Source organism: Calypte anna, chromosome 7 (genome assembly GCF_003957555.1).
Source record: "Calypte anna isolate BGI_N300 chromosome 7, bCalAnn1_v1.p, whole genome shotgun sequence".
Taxonomy (NCBI): Eukaryota; Metazoa; Chordata; class Aves; order Apodiformes; family Trochilidae; genus Calypte; species Calypte anna.
In genome coordinates this window covers 32685698-32703832 of record NC_044253.1, presented here as the reverse complement: position 1 = coordinate 32703832, position 18135 = coordinate 32685698, and the positions used below count along the sequence as shown (strand labels likewise).

The following is an 18135-nucleotide window of genomic DNA, read 5'->3' as shown; positions in this document are numbered from 1 at the left end:
CCAGCTGGATTATAAGTCTATCTGACTTACATTTCATCAAACACAGCCAAAAATTTTCTCACTCACAAATCACTCCATCCTTGAAACGGCCACTGCAATTAAACTGAAGTTCCCACAACATCTTTCTCCCTTTTTCAAAATGGCTTCCAAATAAATTTTCTCATAAATCTGAATTTATATTTTTCAATAAACACACAAGCCTGCAAGCAGGCAAAACAGTGACATTTTTACTCCACCTGAACACAAAGAAACCTTATTTCTGCCAAGCTTAAAATTAACCCAGGCCACTAAAAACTTAACTTTCAGAGGCATCCTGAGGTCCACAGATTCCATACGTGTCAAACATGCTCCATACTGCAAAAAACAAGCAATAATTCTTATGAAGTTGGTGTTTATGCAACTGTCAATCAGCAAGCTGTATGACATTAACTAAGAGGTCATGCATCTTAATCAAGGGGTTCTCTAAATAATTGTAAAGTCCGTCAGCTTTGACCCTGTTCACATGCAACTTTTTTCAGAACTCTGCAAAAACTTAGCAGAAATTCAGAGGTCAATTTTAGCAGAAAGCCCTCCCATACACATGAATAAATCCAGCATTTCTTTGGGGTTCTTCACACTTAGTCAGAAGGAAGCTGCTTTATGTTCTTTTACTAGATGAACTGATCATCACCTTTCTTTTCTTTTTTTTTTTAAAGTATGGTCCCCTAACTTCTATCTCCTTCGTTAGCCAAGGAAAGTGCTTTTTCAGCTTTCCCCTTGATTTTGAGCACTGGTGAGCTGGTTTGTACTTCAGGGCTCTGTAAGAACCAAACCCAGTAGAAAGGAGAGGTTCTTGCATTATGCATTTTGCAACACACATGATGGGCTGAGCACCTGAATTCTTCCTCTGGCTTGCTGCAGCAGTTTCTTTTTTTAACAATTATATCACAAAACACAGTGAAGTATTTCCTTCTATCATTGAACAAGCAGCTTAATTAAAATAAGAGCATGTCTTCAAAAAATGAGCAAAATGAGCACTCATCTCTGGACTGCAAAGCCATTTATCTCATTTTTTTCCTGCTCTGTCATAACAGCATTTCCACAGCTATCACAAGAAGAGCTGTTAACAAGTGGAAAGCCTGATATTCAATTACTTTTCCCTGCGAAAGGATATCCCAATTAAGCCAGACAAAAAATTCTTCTGATTTTAGGGTGAAGTTAAGACCCCAACTAAATATTGAGACCGTAGCAAAACAGATAGGTAAAACCATTTAGAAATCCAGCTATGAAAATGCAGCTCATCCCTGAACTACAATGGCATTTAGGACAGAAGAAAGCAACTGAATGACACCACTGTGGTGGCACCTGTGGAACTGAGAGGCAAGAGAGAATCATAGAATCATAGAATTGGCTGGGTTGGAAGGGACCTCAGAGATCATCAAGTCCAACCCTTGATCCACTCCCCCCGTGGTTCCCAGCCCATGGCACTCAGTGCCACATCCAGTCTCTTTTTAAATATCTCCAGGGACGGGGAATCCACCACTTCAGTGGGCAGCCCATTCCAATGGCTGATCACCCTCTCCAGAAAGAAGTTCTTTCTAATCTCCAACCTAAACCTCCCCTGGCACAACTTGAGACTGTGCCCTCTTGTCTTGCTGAGAGTTGCCTGGGAAAAGAGCCCAACCCCCCCTGGCTCCAACCTCCTTTCAGGGAGTTGTAGAGAGTGATGAGGTCTCCCCTGAGCCTCCTCTTCTCCAGCCTCAACACCCCCAGCTCCCTCAGCCCTTCCTCACAGGAATTCTGCTGGATCCCTTCACAGCCTCCTTGCTCTTCTCTGGACCTGCTCCAGCACCTCAATCTCCTTACTGAGGGGCTGAGGGGCCCAGAACTGGACACAGGACTCAAGCTGTGGCCTCCCCAGGGCTGAGCACAGGGGCAGAATCCCTTCCCTGGACCTGCTGGCCACGCTCTTCCTGATCCAGGCCAGGATGCCATTGGCCTTCTTGGCCACCTGGGCACACTGCTGGCTCCTGTTCAGCTTCCTGGCAATCCAGACTCCTAGGTCCCTTTCTGCCACTCTGTGCCCAGCCTGGAGCTCCCCATGGGGTTGTTGTGTTGAACCTCATCCCGTTGGGATCATCCCAACTCTCCAGTCTGTCCAGCTCCCTCTGCAGAGCCCTCCTGCCTTCCAGCTGATCCACACTCCCCCCCAGCTCAGTGTCATCTGTGAATTTGCTGATGATGGACTCAATCCCCTCATCTAAATCATCAATAAAGATATTGAAGAGCACCGGGCCCAACACTGATCCCTGGGGGACACCACAGCCGCCATTTTGATGCAGCCCCGTTCAGCACCACTCTCTGGGCCTGGCCCTCCAGCCAGTTCCTAACCCAGCACAGAGTGCTCCTGTCCAAGCTGGGGGCTGACAGCTTTTTCAGGAGGAGAAACCAGCACATGTTCCCTGGCAACGGGTGACATGAGCTCTGGGGAAGAGCAATCTGAACTGGAAAAGCAAATAACAGCACTTGGGGGTCAGGGGGGCTTTGGGTAAGCAGTTCATGCTCTGAGAAAAGTTTGAGGATGGGTCAGGTGGGGCCAGCTTCACAGGGGACCTCTCTCTGGATCCTGAGAGACACAGGACTCTTCCCCCTAAAGATGCCACAACTCCAAAGGATTTCTGGCAGGACATCTCTGGACAGAGGATAACAGTTCAGATGCAACCTACAAGATTGTTTTTGTGGATAAAAGTCATGCTGACTGCAAGGCAGAAAGGGACAGCTGGGTCAGGGAAAGTGCTCACCACTGCCACTATTTAATTGCCCTTTGCAGAACCCAGCATCTTGGGCAGCCTTGATCCTTGCAGATTTGTGCTGAAGATTTTAATCGGTTCTGGTCTAGAAAACAAAACAAAAATTAAAAATGAGTAAATATGCTTTTTCCTAGCTTGTTAATATCCAGGTGGTTTTATTTAATGGCAAGAAAAATCATTAAAAAAAAAACCTCGACTAAGATTTCTGTGAGTTTAGCTCTTCAGAGTTCCAAGAGTGTGCCCAAAGCTCTCAGTGCTCATTGCTTTGCTCAACCACTTGCAAATGCAGTAGGTGGAGGTATTTTGCCTATAGGACTTGGTGACTAAGTGCAGATATTACTTATGTGTGATTTTCTTTCCCTGGCTGTCAAGGTCTTCACCCAGAGCACCAAATTCCAGAGCCATGATGTGTTGACACCACCTTTCCTGTTGAGCTGTGCCTACCATTCCACACCTGGTTTCCAAGCAGCTCTGTGCCTTTGGTAATTCAGTCTCCTAGAGCCACTCATAAGGCAAAACTGAGTAGAAGCTGCTTCAAATGGGATCCATGCAACTTTTAAATCCAATTTTAAAAAATACACCCAATATCACCAGTGGGAATCAACTAACACCATAGATTGCTGCCTGAAATCACTATATAGATAGCTCGAGGCATTCAGTGTTGTGCTGGAAGAAACCAGAAAGAGATTGGCAGGCTTCATGAAATAACATGGTTTAATAAAATCCAGCACTTCCCTTTTGCCAAGAAAGTTTGAGACCAGGGAGATTTCTAAATGCTGTCCTGTGTGCTTTGTTTTTCCCAACTTGGAAGTCCCTGCTGATAAGGTCAGCATCACATGGGAAACATTCCCATAGCAGAGGGAATGCTCTCCTACTCCTCTCCTTTAGACACACCTGCAGATTTGGGGCATTATCATGATTTCCCTGCACAGCTTTGTAAGAAGAAGGAATTTTCCTGGAAATCAGAGCTCCTTCTCAGAAAAAGAGAAGCACATTCAACTCAAGATTTGCTTTGTCAGAGTGTCAGGCTAGATCAATTCTTGCTGATGAAAAAAGACAGGTAATGGACTTCAGGATGCTACCAAGACAGAGTCAGGAGCTGAAGGGTCTGAATACATAAAAAGCCTTTGATTCCTGACAGCCTCTTATTTAACTTCAACAGGACCTGCAAGGGAACACAGGCACTGTTTGCAGGTGAACCCAGATTATGAAGCTCTGAAAAATGATTCTTTGGGGATTTTAAACAGTTCCTTCAACTTAAATATTCATATGATAATAGTTGCACTTAAAAAATACAGTGGCAAGTTTTAGCATGTGCCCTGACATGGTATTTTACTACCTTCAAATAACCAGCAGGATGAGACACAGCAGAAATTAGTTCTGGTTGTATTATTCTTCCACTGAAACTACACCTCCAGTATTTCATCACTGCAACAATTTACACTTGCATCATCTTTTCCCTTAGTAAAGAAAAACAACACATCTTGACCACTGTTTCTACAAGCAACTCTTGCTCAATTCAAATGGTATATCCAAACAGACCCATTCTATACCCTGTTTCAGCATGAAAATTGTTCATAATTCCAGGAGATGAGCAGACGTGGCTGTCTGCTCATGTTTAAAACCCCTGCTTTAAGTGTGTATTCCAAAGATGCTCTCCATATGGCCAAGCTCAATGGGAAAAAGAAGGGAAAACTGAATTGCTAAAATTTCACACGAGGTATGAAATTTGTACATATGAAAATTGTACCTAACATAGAAAATTAGGTACAAGAATAAATATTTGTTTCAACACTGAGCTGAAAAAAGCCCACAATCTAAAACAAAATCTAGGTGTAAATCCTTCTAAGTCTTAAAATGATGGCATTCATGAGAGAGAATCACAGAGTAGAAAATGCCAAAAAGACAATAAATATTCTGGAAATCTGGAAATTTTTCCCCTACATATGTTAACAAGACACCTGTAAAGATTTCTGTTACTACATCTGCCAAATTACACTTGATATTCTCTTTTTGGTGTCATCCCACCAGGATTTCCTTGATTTGTGTTGCATCACATCCCCACATGTGAATTTAAAAAAAAACAAACAGTGGATGTTTGAAACCCATGTGTCAGGGGGCACAGGCTCTGACCTATAACCCCCCAGCAAAAAAGAGGGTAACAAGGAAACAAACAGCAAAATGAAGAAGCAAAGAACAAAACCTGACAGCTAATGACTGAGGTGATATTTAAAGTGACATACACTGTGCTTGAATATCCCTGTGAGGGTCAGGGCCAGCAAAGGGTTTCAGTGGTGACTCTTTGTGGGGTTTTTTGCCAGACCCCTTGGTGGGGAATTTTGGAGCCGTATTGGAGAGGAACTGGAAGGGGACTGGGAAGGACTGGGAGGCACTGGGAGTAGACTGGGAGGGGACTGGGAGGGACGGGGGAAACTGGGAGAGACTGGGAGGGGAGTGATAGGAACTGGGAGGGGATTGGTAGGGACTGGGAGGACACTGGGAGGGAACAGGGAGGAACCGGGAGGGACTGGGAGGGGACTGGGAGTGGACTGAGAGGAAATGGGAGGGGGCAGGGAGGGGACTGGGAGGGACTGGGACAGATTGGGAGGTGACAGGGAGGAACTGGGAGGGGAATGGGAGGGGACTGGGGGGGACTGGGAGGGGAGTGGGAGGGGAATGGGAGGAGACTGGGAGGGGACTTGGAGGGACTGGGAGGTTCTGGGATGGGACTGGGAGGGACTTGAAGAGGACTGGGAGGAACTGAAAGGGGACTGGGAGGAGACTGGGTGGAACTGGGAGGGGATTGGTAGGGACTGGGAGGGGACTGGGAGGGACTGGAATAGACTGGGAGGAACTGGGAGAGGACTACGAGGGACTGGGAGGAACTGGGAGGGGAAAGGGAGAGACCGGGAGGGGACTGGGAAGAACTGGTAGAGGACTGGGATGGACTGGGAGGGGACTGGGAGAGTACTGGGAAGGGACTGGGAGGGGAATGGAAGGATCTGGGAGGGGACTGGGAGGGAGTGGGAGAGGACGGGGAGGAAGTAGGAGGGGACTGGGAGGGACAGCAAGGGGACTGGGAGAAACTGGGAGGGGACTGGTAGGGGACTGGGAGTAGACTGGGAGGGACTAGGAGGTGACTGGGAGGGACTGGGAGGGGACTGGGAGGGGACTGGGAGGAAGTGGGAGGGGACTGGGAGGGGACTGGGAGGAAGTGGGAGGGGAGTGGGAGGGACTGGGGGGACTGCTAGGGGACTGGGAGGGCTTGGGAGGGGACATGGAGGAACTAGGAGGGGACTGGGAGGGGACTGGGAGGAGACTGGGAGGAGAGTGGTAGGAAGTGGGAAGGGACTGGAAGGGGACTGGAACGGGACTGGGAGGGACTGGGAGGGGACGGGGAGGGGACTGGGAGGGCACTGGGAGGGAATGGGAGGGACTGGGAGGGGAATGGGAGGGACTGGGAGGAACTAGGAGGGGATTGGTAGGGACTGGGAGGGGACAGGGACGAACTGGGAGGGGACTGGGAGGAACTAGGAGGGGATTGGTAGGGACTGGGAGGGGACAGGGACGAACTGGGAGGGGACTGGGACGAACTAGGAGGGGACTTGGAGGGGACTGGGAGGGACCTGAAGGGGACTGGGAGGGACTTTGAGGGGATTGAGAGGAACTGGAAGGGGACTGGGAGGGACTGGAAGGGACTGGGAGTAGACCGGGAGGGGACTGGGAGGGGACAGGGAGAGTACTGGGAGGGACTGGGAGGGAACTGGGAGGAACAGGGAGGGGACTGGGAGGGGCTTGGAGGGGACTTGGAGGGGACTGGGAGGGAAAGGGAGGGGAGTGAGAGGAACTGGGAGGGGACTGGGAGGGGACTGGGAGGGACTGGAAGGGACTGGGAGGAACTGGGAGGAACTGGGAGGGGACTCAGAGGGACTGGGAGGGGACTGGGAGAGTACTGGGAGGGACTGGGAGGGAACTGGGAGGAACAGGGAGAGGACTGGGACAGACTGGGAGGGGACTGGGAGGAAGTGTGAGGGGTCTGGGAGGGGACTGGGAGGGACTGGGAGGGGACTGGGAGGGACTGTAATGGGACTGGGAGGAACTGGGAGGGGACTGTGTGGGATTGGGAAGGGACCGGGAGGAACTGAGGGGGGACTGGGAGGGACTGAGAGGAGACTGGGAGGGGAATGGGAGGAGAGTGGGAGGGACTGGGAGAGGACTGCGAGGAACTGGGATGAGACTGGGAGGGACTGGGAGGGTAGTGGGAGGGAGTGGAAGGGGACTGCGAGGGGACGGGGAGAGTACTGGGAAGTGACTGGGAGAGGAATGGGAGGATCTGGGCGGGGACTAGGAGTGTACTGAGAAGGCACTGGGAGGGGAATGGGAGGATCTGGGAGGAGACAAGGAGGAACTGAGAGGGGACTGGGAGGGGACAGGGAGGAACTGGGAAGGGAGTGGGAGGAACTAGGAGTAGACTGGGAGGGGACTGGGAGGAACTGGGAGGTGACTAAGAGGGACTAGGAGGGGACTGGGAGGGGAGAGCGATGGACAGGGAGGGCACTGGGAGGGACTGGGAGGAACTGATAGGGGAATGGGCGGGGACTGGGAGGGTACTGGGAGGGGACTTGGAGGGACTGGGAGGGGACTGAGAGAAACCTGAAGGGGACTGGGAGGGACTGGGAGGGGACTGAGAGAAACTTGGAGGGGACTGGGAGGGACTGGGAGTAGACTGGGAGGGGACTGGGAGGGACAGGGGGAACTGGGAGGAACTTGGGAGGGGACTGGGAGGAACTGGGAGGGGACCGGGAGGGAGTGAGAGGGTACTGGGAGGGAGTGGGAGGGGACTGGGAGGGACTGGGAGGGAACTGGGAGGAACAGGGAGGGGAATGGGAGAGACTGGGAGGGGAGTGGGAGGGACTGGGAGGGACTAGGAGGGACATGGAGGGGAGTGAGAGGAACTGGGAGGGGACTGGGAGGGGACTCGGGGGGATTGCGAGTGGACTGGGAAGGGAATGGGAGGAACTGGGAGGGGATTGGTAGGGGCTGGGAGGGGACTGGAAGGGGACTGGACGGAACTGGGACGGGCATGGGAGGGGCTGGGAGGGGACTGGGAGGGGACTGGGAGGGGACTGGGAAGGATTGCGAGTGGACTGGGAGGGGAATGAGAGGAACTGGAGGGGATTGGTAGGGACTGGAAGGGGAAAGGGAGGGGCTTGGAGGGGACTGGGAGGGACTCAGAGGTGAATGGGAGGGGACTGGGAGGAATTGGGAGGGTACTGGAAGGCGACTGGGAGGGGAATGGGAGGAACTGGGAGGAACTGGGAGGGGAGTGGGAGGAATTGGGATGTCACTGGGAGGTACTGGGAGGGGAGTGGGAGGAACTGGGAGGGGATTGGGAGGGACTGGGAGGGGATTGGGAGGGACTGGGAGGTGACTGGGAACAGACATGGAGTAATTGGGAGGAACTGGGAGGGGACTGGGAGTGACTGGGAGGTACTAGGAGGAAATGGGAGGGGAGTGAACGGAACTGGGGGGGACTGAGAGGGGACTGGGAGGAAGTGGGAGGGGAGTTTGAGGAACTGGGAGGGGACTAGGAGGGGACTGGGAGGAACTGGGAGTGGACTGGGAATGATTGGAAGGAACTGGGAGGGACTCGGAGGGGACTGGGAGGACCTGGGAGGGACTGGGAGGAAGTGGGATGGGACTGGGGGGAACTGGGTTGGGACTGGGAGGGGACTGGGAGGAACTGGGAGGGGAGTGGGAGAAACTGGGAGGGGGACTGGGAGGGGAGTGGGATGAGACTGGGAGGGGACTGGGAGGTGAATGGGAGGGAGTGGGAGTGGATTTAGAGGGCACTGGCAGGAACTGGGAGGGGACTTGGAAGGACTGGGAGGAGACTGGGAGGGACTGGGAGGGGAGTGGGAGGAACTGGGAGGGACTGGGAGGAGACTGGATGGGGACTGGGAGGAACTTGGAGGAACTGGGAGGGGACTGAGAAGGACTGGGAGGAACTGGGAAGGACTGGGAGGGGACTGAGAGGAACTGGAAAGAGACTGGGAGGAGACTGGGAGGGACTGGGAGGGGACTGGGAGGAACTGGGAGGGACTGGGAGGAGACTTGATGGGGACTGGGAGGAACTTAGAGGAACTGGGAGGGGACTGGGAGGGAACTGGGAAGAGACTGGGAGGGGACTGGGAGGAACTGGGAGGGGATTGGTAGGGACTGGGAGGGGACTGGGAGGGGACTGGAAGTGGACTGGGAGGGGACTTTGAAGGACAGGGAGGAGACTGGGAGGGACTGGGAGGGGACTGGGAGGGACTAGGAGGAGATTGGGAGGGGACTGGAAGGGGACTAGGAGGGAACTGGAAGGTGACTGGGAGATGAACTAGGAGGGGACTGGGAGGGACAGCGAGGAACTGGGATGGTACTGGGAGGAACTGTGAGGAACTGGGAGGAGAGTGGGAGGAACTGGGAGGGGACGGGGAGGGGACTGGGAGGGAACTGGAAGGGGACTGGGACGGACTGCATGGGGACTGGTAAGAACTTGGAGGGGACTGGGAGGGATTGGGAGGGGACTGGGAGGAGATTGGGACGGGACTGGGACGGACTGGACGGGGACTGGGAGGAACTTGGATGGGACTGGGAGGGATTGGAGGGGACTGGGAGGAGACAGGGAGGGGACTGGGAGGGGACTGGGAGGGACTCGGAGGGACTGGGAGAGGACTGGGAGGGGAACTTGGAGGGGAACTTGGAGGGGACTGAGAGGGACTGGGAGGGGACTGAAACAGACTGGGAGGGGACTGGGCCAGACTGGGAGGGGACTGGGGGGAACTTGAGGTCACTGGGGGGGACTGGGAGGGGACTGGGAGGAACTGGGACGGGAGTGGGAGTGGACTGGGAGGGGACTGGGAAGGACTGGGAGAAACTGTGAGATGACTGGGAGAAGACTGGGAGGGACTGGGAGGGGACTGGGAGGGAACTGGGAGGGACTGGGTGGAACTGGGACGGGACTGGGAGGAACTGAGAGGGGATTGGGAAAACGTGGGAGGGGACTGGGAGGAACTGGGAGGGGACTGGGAGGAACTGGGAGGGGACTGGGGGGGACTGGGAGTGGACTGGAAGGGGACTGGATGGAACTGGGAGGAGACTGGGAGGAACTGGGACGGGACTGGGAGGGACTGGGAGGAACTTGGAGGGGGACTGGGAGGGGTCTGGGAGGCACTGGGAGGAGACTGGGAGGGACTGGGAGGTGACTGGGAGGTGAATGGGAGGGACTGGGAGTGGACTTTGAGGGCACTGGGAGGAACTGGGAGGGGACTGTGAGGGGACTATGAGGGGACTGGAAGGGGACTGGTAGGGGACTTGGAAGGACTAGGAGGGGACTGGGAGGGGACTGGGAGGAACTGGGAGGGGCTGGGAAGGGACGGAGAGGGATTGGGAGGAACTGGGAAGGACTGGGAGGAGGGGACTGTGAGGAACTTATAAGAGACTGGGAGGGGACTGGGAAGAACTGGGAGAAGATTGGCAGGGACTGGGAGGGGTCTGGGAGAGACTGGGAGGGGAGTGGGAGGAACTGTGAGGGGACTGGGAGGAGACTGGTGAAGAAGAGAGTGGATCAGGCCAAACTGTTTATGTGAGTTACTTAATGAAAAATTAAGACTTGTAATATATGCTAATGAATTTGTGTTCATAACTACTAATAATTCAGGGTTAAACTGAGAAAGAAGCTAACAAAGCAGCCGAGACATTTCACTTTCCAATACAAAGCAGCTGAGACATGTCATTTTTCTACTAGAACAATGTAACCAATACAAGGTCCTAACGGGATTAATTTCTAGCTAGCAAATAATTAAAGTGTAAGTCTTTTCTTCTGTAACTCTTTTCTTAAAACAAGTCTTGTTCTAAAAGCAAGGTACTGCCAAGGCCAGCTGGACACTAAAGGATGTGAACATCCTCACAAGAAGACTATAAAGATATCATCACCAACGGATAAGAAGAAATTATGGCTGGGGTCTTGTAACAATATTGCTTTGTAACAACCTAATGAAGTCAGCAAGAACTAAGAATGTAGTATTGTTGTAACCTTCCCCTTTTACTGTATAAATACCCTAACCCCTTTTCCCTTAACCCTTTGGAACTCTTTGTCCGGCGCAAGCTGGGGGGTTCCCCGGATCCGAAAATAAATACCTTTGCTGTTTAAAGACTCAAACTCTGTCTCTAAACAGTTTTGTTTGGCCTTTTTCGGCTTCACTGGGAGGGACTGGGATCAGATTTGGAGGAACTGGGAGGGGACTGGGAGGGACTGGGAGGGCATTGGTAGGGACTGGGATGGGCTGGGAGTGGACTGGGAGAGGACTAGGAGGGGACTGGGAGGGAATGGGAGGGGACTGGGAGGAACTCTGAGGGGACTGGGAGGGGACTGGAATGGGACTGGGAGGAGACTGGGACAGGATGGGGAGGGGACTGGGAGGAACTGGGAGGAACTGGGAGGGGACTGGGAGGGGAGTGGGAGGAACTTGGAGGGGATTGGTAGGGACTACGAGGGGACTGGGTATGGGACTGTGATGGACTGGGAGTGGACTGGGAGGAGACTGGGATTAACTGGGAGGGGATTGGGAGGATCTGGGAGGGGACTGGGAGGGGACTGGGAGGGACTGGGAGGGGTTTTGGAGGAACTGGGAGGGGAACTGGGAGGGGACTGAGAGGGACTTGGAGGGGACTGGGACGGGACTGGGAGTGGACTGGGAGGGGACAGGGAAGGACTGGGAGGGGACTGGGAGAGACTGGAAGGGGACTTGGAGGGACTGGGAGGAGACTGGGAGGGGACTGGGAGGGACTGGGAGGAACTGTGAGGAGACTGGGAGGGGACTGGAAGGAACTGGGAGGGGATTGGTAGGGACTGGGAGGGGACTGGGAGGAACTGGGAGAAGCTGGGGGGGACTGGGAGGAACCGGGAGGAACTGGGAGGGGATTGGGAGTAACTTGGAGGGGACTGGAAGTGGAGTGTACTGGGAGGGATTGGGAGGGGACTGGGAGGAACTGGGAGGGGAGAGGGAAGAACTGGGATGGGACAGGGAGAGGACAAGAAGGGGACTGGGAGGGACTGGGAGGAACTGGGAGGGTACTGGGTGGGGACTGGGAGGGGAATTTGAGGGGTCTGGGAAGGACTGGAAGTGGACTGGGATGGGACTGGGAGGAAGTGGGAGGGAACCGGGAGGGACTTGGAGGGATTGGGAGGGGACTGGGAGGGGAATGGGAGGAACGGGAAGGGGACTGGGTGGGGACTGGGAGGGGAATTTGAGGGGTCTGGGAAGGACTGGAAGTGGACTGGGATGGGACTGGGAGGAAGTGGGAGGGAACCGGGAGGGACATGGAGGGATTGGGAGGGGACTGGGAGGGGAATGGGAGGAACGGGAAGGGGACTGGGAAGAACTGGGAGGGGACTGGGAGGAACTGGGAGGGGACAGGGAGAGGACTAGGAGGGGACTGGGAGGGACTGGGAGGGGACTGGGAGGGGACTGGGAGTGGACTGGGAGGGGACTGGAATTTGCTTGGAATGGACTGGGAGGGGACTAGGAGAGGATTGGGACGGATTGGGAGGGGATTGGTATTGACTGGGAGGGGTCTGGGAGCGGACTGGGAGGAACGAGGAGGAACTGGGAGGCGACTGTGAGGGGACTAGGAGGGACTGGGAGGGGTTTTGGAGGAACTTGGAGGGGAACTGGGAGGGGACTGAGAGAGACTGGGAGGGGACTGGGAGGGACATGGAGGGGAGTGGGAGGGACTAGGATGGGACTGGGAGGAACTTAGAGGTCATTTGGAGGGACTGGAGGGAGACTGGGAGGAACTGGGACAGGACTGGGAGTGGAAAAGGAAGGAGAATGGGAAGGACTTTGAGGCACTGGCAGGTGACTTGGATGGGACTGGGACTCTCTGGGAGGGGACTGGGAGGGGACTGGGAGGTACTGGGAGGAACTCGGAGGAGACTGGGAGGGGACTGGGAGGGGACTGGGAGGAAATGGGAGGGACTGGGAGGAACTGTTAGGGGACTGGGAGGGGACTATGTGGAAACTGGGAGGAACTCAGAGGGGATTGGGAGGGACTGGGAGGGACTGGGAGGGGACTGGGAGGGGACTGGGAGGAACTGGGAGGAGAATGGGAGGAACTTGGTGTGGACTGGGAGGGACTGGGAGGGGACATGGAGGAACTGGGTGGGGACTGGCAGGGGACTGGGAGGGACTGGAAGGGGCCTGGGAGGAACTGGGAGGGGAATTGGAGAGGACTGGGAGGAGACTGGGAGGAACTGGGAGTTGACTGGGAGTGGACTGGGAGGGGACTAGGAGGAACAGGGAGGGGACTGGGAAGGACTGGGAGGGGACTGGGAGGAACTGGAAGGAGACTGAGAGGGGACTTGGAGGAACTGGGAGGGGATTGGTAGGGACTGGGAGGGGACTGGGAGGGGACTGGGAGGGACATAGGTGGAACTGGGAGGGGAGTGGGAGGAACTGGGAGTTTATTGGGAGGGACAGGGAGGGGAGTGAGAGGAACTGGTAGGGGACTGGGAGGGGAGTGGGAAAAAGTGGGAGGGGAGTGGGTGGAACAGGGAGGGGACTGGGGGTGGGCTGGGAGGCACTGGAAGTTTATTGGGAGGGACCGGGAGGGGACTGGGAGGAACTGGGAGGGGACTGGGAGGGGAGTGGGAAAAAGTGGGAGGGGAGTGGGTGGAACTGGGAGGGGACTGGGGGTGGGCTGGGAGGAACTGGAAGTTTATTGGGAGGGACTGGGAGGGGACTGGGAGGAACTGGGAGGGGACTGGGAGGGTCTGGGAGGCGACTAGGAGGGGACTGGGAATAACTGGAAGAGGACTGGGTGGGGATTGGGAGGGGACTGGGTCGGACTGGGAGGGGATAAGTATGGACTGGGAGGGGACTGGGAGGGAACTGGAAAGAACTGGTAGGAACCGGGGGGGGGAGTGGGAGGAACTGGGAGGAGACTTGGAGGAAATGGGAGGGACTGGGAGGAACTGGTAGAGGACTGGGAGGGGACTGGGATGGGACTGGGAGGATCTGGGAGGGGACTGGGAGGACCTGGGAGGCGACTGGGAGGCGACTGGGAGGAACTGGGAGGAACTGGGAAGGGACTGGGAGGGGACTGGGAGGAGACTGGGAGGGGACGGGGAGGAACTGGGAGGGGATTGGTAGGGACTAGGAGGGGACTGGAAGGGGACTGGGATGAACTGGGAGTGGACTGGGAGGGGAGTTAGATTAACTGTGAGGGGACTTGGAGGGGACTGGTACAGGACTGGTACGGGCTGGGAGGGGATTGTAAGGATCTGGGAGGGGACTGGGACAGCAGTGGGAGGAACTGGGAGAAACCGGGGGGGGGAGTGGGAGGAACTGGGAGTGGACTTGGAGGGGACTGGGAGAGACTGGTAGGGGACTGGGAGAAACTGGGAGGGGACTGGGAGGCCATTATTAGGAACTAGGAGGGGACTGGGAGGGCACTGGGAGGAAATGGGAGGAACCGGGGGGGGGACTGGGAGAATCTGTGAGGGGACTTGCAGGGGACTGGGAGAGACTGGGAGGTGAGTGGAAGGAACTGGGACGTGACTGGGTGGGGATTGGGAGGGACTGGGAGGGGTTTTGGAGGAATTGGGAGGGGAACAGGGAGGGGACTGAGAGGGACTGGGAGGGGACTGGGACGGACTGGGAGGGGACTGGGAGGGACTGGGAGGTCACTGGGAGGGACTAGGAGGGGACTGGGAGGAACTGGGATGGGACTGGTAGTGGACTGGGAGGGGACTGGGAAGGACTGGGAGGGACTGTGAGGTGACTGGGAGGGGATTGGGAGGGACTGGGAGGGAAATCAGAGGGACTGGGAGGGGACTGGGAGGGGATTTGGAGGGACTAGAAGGAATTGTGAGGAGACAGGGAGGGAACTGGGAGGAACTGTGAGGGGATTGATAGGGACTGGGAGGGGACTGGGAGGAACTGGGAGAAACTCGGGGGGGACTGGGTGGGACTGGGAGGAACTGGGAGGAAATAGGAGGGGAGTGGGAGGAACATGGAGGGGATAGGGAGAGGACTGGCAGGGGATTGGGAGGGACTGGGAGTGGACTCGGAGGGTACTGGGATTAACTTGGAAGGGACTGGGAGGGGACTGGGAGAGACTGGGAGTAGAGTGGGAGGAACTGGGAGGGAACCGGAAGGCCACAGGGAGGGGACTGGGAGGGACTGGGAGGGGTTTTGGAGGAACTGGTAGGGGAACTGGGAGGGGACTGAGAGGGATTGGGAGGGGACTGGGAGGGATAAGGAGGGGAGTGGGAGGGACTGGCAGGGGACTGGGAGGAAATGGGAGGTCACTGGGAGGTACTAGGAGTAGAGTGGGAGGAACTGGGACGGGACTTGGGGTGGATTGGGAGGGGACTGGAAGGACCTAGAGGGATTGGAAGGTGACTGCGAGGGGACTGGGTCTGACTGGGAGGGAACAGGGAGGGGATAGGGAGGCGATTGGTAGGGTCTAGGAGGGGACTGGGAGGGCACTTGGTGGAACTGGGAGGAACCGGGGGGGGTAGTATGAGGAACTGGGAGGGGACTAAGGGGGACTGGGAGAGACTGGGAGGGGAACGTTTTACCACAAACCTTCAATCTAACAGCCCGAAGCGGCCATTTTCCCCTATCGCTGAATGGGGTCCCAAAAGTCCGAACGGTCGGGACTGGCAAACCAGTGCAAAGAGTGACCACTGAAAACTTGAGGTGGCCCTAACCCTCCCATGGAACCCTACCCACAGCACCACAAATAGGCAGCCTACGGGTTTGCGTTTTACCAGCAAACTTGAATGTGCCAGCCCGAAGCAGCCGTTTTCGCCTAACGCTGAATGGGGTCCCAAAAGTCCGAACGGTCGGGACTGGCAAAGACATGCAAAGAGTGACGACTTAAAACTTAGACTGGATCTAACCCTCCCATGGAAGACTACCCACAGCACCACCAACAGTCGGCCTACGGGTTTGTTTTATACCAAAAACCTTAAATCTTCAGACTCAAGTGGCCATTTTTCCCTGTCCTGAAGGGGTCCCAAAAGTCTGAACGGTCAGAACTGGCAAACAAATGCAAAGAGTGACCACTGAAAACTTTAGCTGGCCCTTACCCTCCCTTGGAACCCGTCCCACAGCACCACCAACAGTTGGCCTACGGGTTTGCGTTTTACCACAAACCTTGAATCTACCAGTCTGAAGCAGCCATTTTTCCCCTGTCGCTGAATGGGATCCCAAAAGTCCGAACGGTCGGGACTGGCAAACACAGGAAAAAAGAGTGACCACTGAAAACTTTGGCTGGCCTAACCCTCCCATGGAAACCTACCCACAGCACCACCAACAGTCGGCCTACAGGTTTGTTTTATACCAAAAACCTTAAATCTACCAGCCTCAAGGGGCCATTTTCCCCTATTGCTGAATGGGTTCCCAAAAGTTCGAAAGGTCGGGACTGGCAAACAGCATGCAAAGAGTGACCACTGAAAACTTTGCCTTGACCTAACCCTCCCATGGAACCCTACCCACAGCACCATCAACAGTCGGCCTACGGGTTTGTGTTTTACCAGAAAACTGTAATCTACCAGCCCAAAGCAGCCATTTTCCCCTATCGCTCAATGGGCTCCCAAAAGTCTGAACGGTCAGGACTGGAAAACACATGCAAAGAGTGACCACTGAAAACTTTGCCACGCCCTAACCCTCCTATGGAACACTACATACAGCACAAACAATAGGCAGCCTACGGGTTTGCGTTTTACAGGAAACCTTCAATCTTCCAGCCTAAAGTGGGCATTTTCTCCTATCGCTGAATGGGGTCCCAAAAGTCTGAACGGTCAGGACTGGAAAACACATGCAAAGAGTGACCACTGAAAACTTTGCCACGCCCTAACCCTCCTATGGAACACTACATACAGCACAAACAATAGGCAGCCTACGGGTTTGCGTTTTACAAGAAACCTTCAATCTTCCAGCCTAAAGTGGGCATTTTCTCCTATCGCTGAATGGGGTCCCAAAAGTCTGAACGGTCGGGACTGGCGAACACATGCAAAGAGTGACCACTGAAAACTTTACCTGGCCCTAACCCTCCCATGGAACCCTAACCACAGCACCACCAACAGTCGGCCTACGGGTTTGCGTTTTACCAGAACCCTTGAATCTTCAAGCCTGAAGAGGCCATTTTCTCCTATGGCTGAATGGGTTCCCAAAAGCCTGAATGGTCAGGACTGGCAAACAAGTGCAAAGAGTGACGACTGAAAACTTGTGCTTGCCCTAACCCTCCCATGGAACACTACCCAAAGCACCACCAACAGTCGGCCTACGGGTTTGCGTTTCACCATGCACCTGGAATCTACCAGCCCGAAGCAGCCATTTTCCCCTATTGCTGAATGGGGTCCCAAAAGTCCGAACGGTCGGGACTGGAAAACAGAGGCAAAGAGTGAACAATGAAAACTTTGGCAGGCCCTAACCCTCCCTTGGAACCCTACCCACAGCACCACCAAAAGTCGGCATACGGGTTTGTGTTTCACCATACACCTTGAATCTTCCACCCTAAAGCGGCCATTTTCCCCTATTGCTGAATGGAGTCCCAAAAGTCAGAACGGTCGGGACTGGCAAACAGCATGCAAAGAGTGAGCAGTGAAAACCTGTGCTGGCTCAAATCCTCCCACGGAACACTACCCACAGCACCACCAACAGTTGGCCTACGGGTTTGCGTTTTACCACAAACCTTGAATCTACCAGCCCGAAGCGGCCATTTTCCCCTATCTTAAATGGGGTAGCAAAAGTCTGAACGGTCGGGACTGCCAAACACATGCAAAGAGTGACCACTGAAAACTTTGGCCTGCCCTAACCTTCCCATGGAAGACTATCCATAGCACCACCAACAGTCGTCCTACGGGTTTGCGTTTTACCAAAAACCTTGAATCTACCAGCCCCAAGCAGCCATTGTCCCAGATCGCTGAATGGGGTCCCAAAAGTAAGAACGGTCGGGACTGGCAAACAAGTGCAAAGAGTGACCACTGAAAACTTTGGCTGGCCCTAACCCTCCCATGGAACCCTACTCACAGCACCACCAACAGTCTGCCTACGGGTTTGCCTTTTAGCACAAACCTTGAATCTACAAACTGAAGCGGACATTTTCTCATATCAATGAATAGGGTCCAAAAGTCCGAATGGTCGGGACTGGCAAACACATACAAAGAGTGACCACTGAAAACTTTGGCTGGCCCTAACCCTCCCATGGAACACTACCCAGAGCACCCCAACAGTCGGCCTACAGGTTTGCGTTTTAATACAAATCTTTAATCCACCAGCCCGAAGCG

The 18135-nt window shown here is 54.8% G+C and overlaps 1 protein-coding gene across 1 annotated transcript; it reads right to left on the bottom strand.

Moving 5' to 3' along the window:
• Positions 1–2728: 2728 nt before the first annotated feature.
• LOC115598605 (pectinesterase inhibitor 10-like) lies at positions 2729–17323 on the bottom strand. Its single transcript, XM_030454671.1, is given in 5 exon segments — positions 2729–2737; positions 5625–5674; positions 15159–15223; positions 15225–15262; positions 17303–17323. Coding segments are annotated over 5 exon segments (183 nt in total).
• Between the last annotated feature and the right edge of the window lie 812 nt (positions 17324–18135).